The sequence below is a fragment of the Chrysochloris asiatica genome, unplaced genomic scaffold (assembly GCF_000296735.1).
Source record: "Chrysochloris asiatica unplaced genomic scaffold, ChrAsi1.0 scaffold00184, whole genome shotgun sequence".
Lineage (NCBI taxonomy): Eukaryota > Metazoa > Chordata > Mammalia > Afrosoricida > Chrysochloridae > Chrysochloris > Chrysochloris asiatica.
Window position 1 is genome coordinate 1,026,113 of NW_006408702.1, and position 6,953 is coordinate 1,033,065.

Consider the following 6,953-nt stretch of genomic DNA (forward strand, 5'->3'; position numbering starts at 1 on the left):
TAAAGTCCTCAAGGTTAATCCATGTTATGTGGTGGCTTGCAGCTTCCTTATTATTTTCCAAGGTAGCATAATATTCCATTGTGTGTATATCCCAAAGTTTGTTTATCCATTTTTCTATTGATGAGCACTCAGGTTTTTGTATATAGTGTGAGATAAAGGTCTTGTTTCAGTCTTTTACACATCGATTTCCAGTTCTGCCAGCACCATCTGTTGAAGAGACTGTCTCCTCCCTGTTCAATGTACTTTGGCCCTTTATGACATTATCTTTTAATGTCATTTTCCACAAACTTTTTGAAGCCCCTTTTTATCATTGCTAATTATTCTACTAGAGGTAAATTAATGTATAATTTCTGGTCAGGCACTGAAGGATAAACACTGGAACACAAGGTTAGTTTGAATGCAAGAGTGGTAGTTCAAACTCACCCGCTGGTCCTTAGAAACCGTATTCAGGGTTGCAGTGAGTTGGAGCTAACTTAATGGCATGTAACAATAATTCTTGAAGAGTTCATAGTCAGAAGGAAACCAACTTGGAATTTACACAGTTACAAACACATACACAAGTGCTGCAGTTTCGTTTACCAAGGGGCTTCACATTAGGGAGGTGATGTTCAAATTGAATATTGAGTGATAAGAATGAGCTCAGACATGGAGAGAAAGAGCAGCTGAGGACTCTAAGACTCATGACAAGAGAAAGACTTGTAGAATGGTGGCCAGGAGGCAGGCTTGCAGAATGTGCCCTTTGGTTGTTTAAATTATTATATATTCCTAAGTGTTTTTGTGCATACATCCCCTCTCCCCCACCAAAAGAAAACAAAACAAAAATGGGGAATAGAAACAAAAATACTGTTGAACGATGATGCATGGAGGATATTGCAATGAAATGATGAGTGTAAAACCGATGTTCTCCCATGGAAACTGACACTCAGTTCACAATAAAAACTTAAAAAAGAAAGAAAGAAATTTACACACACATACATACACACACAAAAGAATGAGCTCATTAAATGGCCAAATGAAAAGTATTTATTTTGAACTCATAATGAAAGTTATATAGTATCTATATAGATTGACAAATAGTGATTCAACTAGAAGCTAGGACTGTATAACAGGTTTTGGAACCAGACCCCTAAGTTCATATCCTCAGTTTTGACACTCACTGTATGTGACCTTGGGCACATTACTTACCTAATTATATAATGGAGGTGATGATTATAACTTACTCAGGAGTTACAGTTAGAGTTGAATGAGTTATAAAAGTACCTGGCATGTACAGAAAGTTCAGTAAGAATTGGGCCTTGTTGTAGCTAGTATTATTTGCATGGAGCAAAATGCAACATTTTTATTGTATTAGCCAAACTAGAACTAGGGGCATAAATAGACTCGAGATATTTTATAGGTAAAATAAATACGACTTCAATTTGCCTGCTGTTTATGTATGTTGTTGTTGTTAAGTGCTGTCGAGTCAGTTCCGACCCATAGCGACCCTGTACAGGGTTTCCAAGGATGTAAATCCTTACGGGAGTAGAAAGCCTCATCTTTCTCCCGCGGAGCGGCTGGTAGTTTTGAACTGCTGACCTTAAGGTTTGCAGGCCGATTCGTAACCACTACGCTACCAGAGCTCCTTACTGTTTATGTATATATAACCAGAAATGTCAACTAATATTGCAAACTGAAACATAAAAATCAGTCTTGAAATTTGTATTAGCAGGTTTTTGATTTGTAAACTTGACAGAACTTTGATCTTCTAATTTGTGTTTTCTTTTAGATCTTCTAGAACATTTCAGCTATAGTCATTGGACTAGAAGGTAAAAAGATAGAAGCTGTGTACGATGACGCATTAGGATACTGAAGAAAATTTTTGAATTAAATATTTGGAATATAAGGAAGGAAAGGGACTGAAAATGGGGCGGAAGAAAATACAAATCACACGCATAATGGATGAAAGGAACCGACAGGTAATTGAATAGTTTACTGCTTATTTAATTGATCCGTATGATGTATTTTAAAAAAATTAACTTGAACTCTGAATTTATTTATGTTCAAATTAAATAAAAATTTTAACAGTAATGAAATAAACTGTGGCTTTTCATCATGTGCTTTAATAAAGACACTTTTTAGTTATAGAATTCATATACATTAATTATAGAAAACATAGATAAGGATAAAACTAAAAATAAATTATTTCAATCCCATGATGCCACTCACTTCATATGATGTTGTTGTTGTTGTTAGATGCCATCGAGTTGGTACCGACCCATAGCGACCCTATGTACAATAGAATGAAACACTGCCTGGTCCTAGGCCAACCTCAAGTTGTTGCCATGCTTGAGCCCATTGATGCTGCCACTTTGCTAATCCAGTTCTCTGGGGGTCTTCCTCTTTTTCTCTGACCCTCTACCTTACCAAACATGATGTCTCTCTCTAGTGACTGGTCCCTCCTTATAATATATCGGAAGTATGAGAGACGAAGTTTGGCCATTCTGGCCTCCAAGGAGCACTCTGGCTGCACTTCTTCCAACACAGATCTGTTGGTTCTTTTGGCAGCCCATCACACGTTCAAGTGTCTTCCTCCAATACCGTAACTCAGATGCATCAATTCTTCTATAATCTTTGTTACTCTGTGTCCAGCTTTCTCATGCATAGAAGGTTATTGAAAATACCATGGCTTGGGTCAAGCACACCTTAGTCCTCAAGCTGACATCTTTGCTCTTCAATACTTTAAAAAGGTCTTGTGCAACAGAATTGCCTAATGCAATATGTCGTTTGATTTCTTGACTGCTGCTTCCAAGATTGTTGATGGTTGATCCAAGAAAAATTAAGTCTTTGACAACTTCAATCTTTTCTCCATTGATAAGAATGTTGTTCATTGATAGAGTGGTAAAGATTTTTGTTTTCTTTACATTGAGAAGCAATCCATACTGAAGGCTGTGCTCTTTGATCTTCATCAGTAAGTATTTTAAGTCCTCTTCACTTTCAGCAAGCAAAGTTGTGTCATCTGCATTTCGCAGGTTGTTAATGAGTCTTCCTCAAATCCTGATGCCACGTTTTTCTTCATATAACCCAATTTCTTGGATTATTTGCTCAGCATACAGGTTGAATAAGTATGGTGAAAGAATACAACCCTGTCACCCACCTTTCCTAATTTTAAACCATTCAGTGTTCCCATGTTCTATTCAAACAACTGCCACTTAGTCTATGTACAGGATCCTATAAGTACAATTAAATGTTCCGGAATACTCATACTTTGCAATGTTGTCCATAGCTTGTCATGATCCACACAGTGGAAGGCCTTTGCATAGTCAGTAAAGCACAGGTAAACATCTTTCTGGTATTCTTTGCTTTCACCCAAGATCCGTCTGACGTCAGCAATGATATCCCTTGTTCCATGTACCATATTATATTTAATCTTGAATACATTTGACCATTAGCCTTCTATCTGGTTGTTGTTGTTAAGTACTGTTGAGTAGGTTGCAACTCATAGCCATCCTAATAGGGTTTCTGAGGAAGAGCTGGTGCATTTGAACTACTGCACTGTGCTTAGCAGTACAATGCTTATCTTACAACACTACACTAGGAATCCATTAGCCTATTTTTTAGATCATTTATATTTTTACCTTTATTTTTATAATTAGGTTAATAATACTTAGCTAGTTGTTGTTATTGTTAGATGACATCAGGTCGGTATCGACTCATAATGACCTTATGCACAGCAGAACAAAATACTGCCCGGTCCTGTACCAATCTCAGAATGGTTGCTACACTTGAACCCACCATTGCCACCATCTATGCCAATCCACCTTGTTGGGTGTCTTCTTCTTTTTCACTGACCCGCTGCTTTACCAAGCATGATGTCCTTCTCCCGGGACTGGGACCTCGTGATAATGTGTGAAGTGTGAGTAATGAAGTCTGTCCAGCCTGACTTCCAAAGAGCATTCTGGCTGTCATTTTTCCAGCACAGGTTGGACAGTCCATGGTAGTATTAATATTCTCCTCCAACACTATAACTCAAATAAACCAGTTTTTCTACGGTCTTCCTTATTTTCCAACTTTCACATGTATATGAGATTATATTGAAAATGTTGTGGCTTGGTTCAGGTGTACCTTAGTCCTCAAACTGACATCTTTGCTCTTGAACACTTTAAAGAGGTCTTGTGCAGCAGATTTATCAAACGCAAAACATTGTTTGATTTCTTGACTGCTGCTTCTATGAGTGTTGATGGTTGATCTGAGCAAAATGAAGTCTTTGACAGTCAGTCTTTTCTCCATTTATCATGATGTTATTTTTCGGTTCAGTGGTGAGAATTTTTGTTTTCTTTATATTGAGGTGCAACCCATATCGAATGCTATGGTCTTTCATCTTCATCAGTAAGTTGTATCTCATGCATACCTCAGGTTTTTAATGAGTCTTCCTTCCATCCTGATGCCAAATTCTTCATATAATCCAGCTTTTGGGGTTATTTTCTCAGCATATGGATTAAATAAGTTTGGTGAAAGAATACAACCCTGGTGCACACCTTTCCAGATTTTAAGCCATTCAGTGTCCTCCTGTTCTGTTTGAACAACTACCTCTTGGTCTGTGTACACGTTCCTCATGAGAAGAATTAAGTTTTACGTAATACTGTCATGTTGTCCATGGTTTTTCATGATCCATAGTCAGTAAAGCACAGGTAAACATCTTTTTGGTATTCACTGCTTTCAGCCAAGATCCATCTTAGACGTCAGCAGTGATAACCCTCTTTCCACGTCTCTGTCTAAATTTGGCATGTACCTCTAGCAGCTCCCTGTCAATGTACTGTTGCAGGCATTTTAAATGATCTATATCAAAATTTTACTTGCATATGATATTAATGATATTTTCTGATTATTTCCACGTTCCGTTTAGTCACCTCTCTTTGGAATGGGCACAGATCTAGATCTCTTCTAATCAGTTGGTCAGAGAGCTGTGTTCCAACTTTCTTGACATAGATGAGTGAGTGCCTCCAGTGCTGCCTCAGTTTGTTGAAAGATTTCAATTTGTATTCCATCAATCCCTGGAGCCTTCTTTGCCAGTGCCTTCAGTGCACCTTGGACTTCTTACTTCCGTATCATTTGCTCTTGATCATATACTACCTCTTGAAATGGTTGAACTTCAACTGTTTTTGGTACAGTGGCTCTGTGTATTCCGTCCATCTTTTTTTTATGCCTTCTGCATCATTTAATACTTTGCCCATAGAATCTTTGATTTTGCAAGTTGAGGCTTGCATTTTTACTTCAGTTCTTTGTGCTTGGGAAATGGTGAGTGTGTTCTTCCCTTTTGGTTTTCTGACTCCAGATTTTTGCGTATTTCATTACAATATTGGTGTCTTATGGAGCTGTCCTGTGAAGGTTTCTGTTCAGCTGTTTTACCGCCTCATTACTTCCATTTGCTTTAGCATCTCTATGCTGGAAAAGAAGTTTCAGAGTCTCTTCTGACATCCGTTTTGTTCTTTTCCTGTCTTATTAATGACCTTTTGTTTTCTTCCTGTGTGGTATTCTTGATGTCTTTCCAGAACTCTTCTGGTCTTTGGTCATTAATGTCTAATGTATCAAGTGTGTACTTGAGTTGACCTCTGCATTTAGGTGGGACATGTTCAAGGACATAGTTTGGCTATCCTGGACTTGTTTTATTTTTCTTCAGCTTCAGCGTGAATTTACATAAGAGCAGTTGATGGTCTGTTGATGGTCTGTTCCACAGTCTGCCCCTAATCTTGTTTTGGCTGTCTCTTTTCACAGATGTAGTCAGTTTGAGTGTATTCCATCTGCTGATGTTCATGTATGTAATCTTTATGTTATTTAAAACAGTATTTGCAATGAAGAAGTCATGGGTCTTGCAAAATTCTGTCATGCAATCTCCAGCACCATTTCCATCACCTAGTTCCTGTTTTCCAACTACTGATCCTTCCTCTTCATTTCCAACCTTGACATTCCAGTCACCAGTAATCAATACATCCTGATTGCATGTTTGATTAATTTCAGACTGAAGAAGTTGGTTTGTTGTTGTTATTGGTGTTAAGTGCTATCAAGTTGTTTCTGACTCATAGCAACCATGTGTAGTGATCCGAGGAACATCTGGTGAGTTTGAACCACCTTCCTTGGTGATTCAAACCGACTTCACAGTCCAGAGCTTATCCTATAGTGCCTTAAACCAGCAACTTTGTGGTTAGCAGTCCAGTGCTGATCCTACAGCACCACATTCCTTACAGTCATATGCATATTATCCTTTCATAGACAGCACTGCATTTCAAGATAGATATTGAAGTGTTCTTTTTGATGACGAATGCAACTCCATTCCTCTTCAATTTGTCATTCCCACCATAGTAAACCATGTGATTTTCAGACTCTGAATGACCAATACCAGTCCATTTTAGTGTGCTTATGCCTAGGGTATCGTTTATGCCTTCCGTTTCATTTTTGACAACTTCCAATTTGTCTAGCTTCGTACTTAATACATTCCATGTTCCAGTTATTAATGTATGTTTAAAGCTGTTTCTCCTCATTTTGAGTTGTGCCGCATCAGCAAAATGAGTGTCCTGAAAACTTTATTCTATTCATGTTATCAGTCAACTCTGCTTTGAGAAGCAGCTTTTCCTGTGTTATTTTGAGTGAACGACTTCCACCTTGGCTGGCTCATTTTCCGGCACTATAAATGACATTATTCTGGTGCTTTTCATCATATTTTGGTATTCAGCATTATAACACTGATAGTGTTCCACTGCTATTCATAAGGTTTTCAGTAACTAAATATTCAGCAATAGTCTACCTCTCCTTCTACCTAATCTGTCTTAGTTTGAAGCTCAACTGGAACCTGCCCATCACGGGTTACCCTGCTGGTATTTAGAATACCAGTGGCATAGCTTCCAGAATAATAGCAACACAAAAGCCACAATAGTATGACAAACTAACACGCTAGTGGTGAAAGTTCACTAGAGTTACCA

General features: G+C 38.0%; 1 protein-coding gene across 3 annotated transcripts in view; it reads left to right on the plus strand.

Moving 5' to 3' along the window:
- Positions 1-1,901: 1,901 nt before the first annotated feature.
- MEF2A (myocyte enhancer factor 2A) overlaps positions 1,902-6,953 on the plus strand; it is a 130,955-nt gene continuing 125,903 nt past the window's right edge. For all 3 annotated transcript variants that reach the window (XM_006872132.1, XM_006872133.1, XM_006872131.1), the window contains exon 1: positions 1,902-1,955. In XM_006872132.1, coding sequence (XP_006872194.1) covers positions 1,902-1,955 — 54 coding nt within the window. The remainder of the gene's footprint in view (positions 1,956-6,953) is intronic.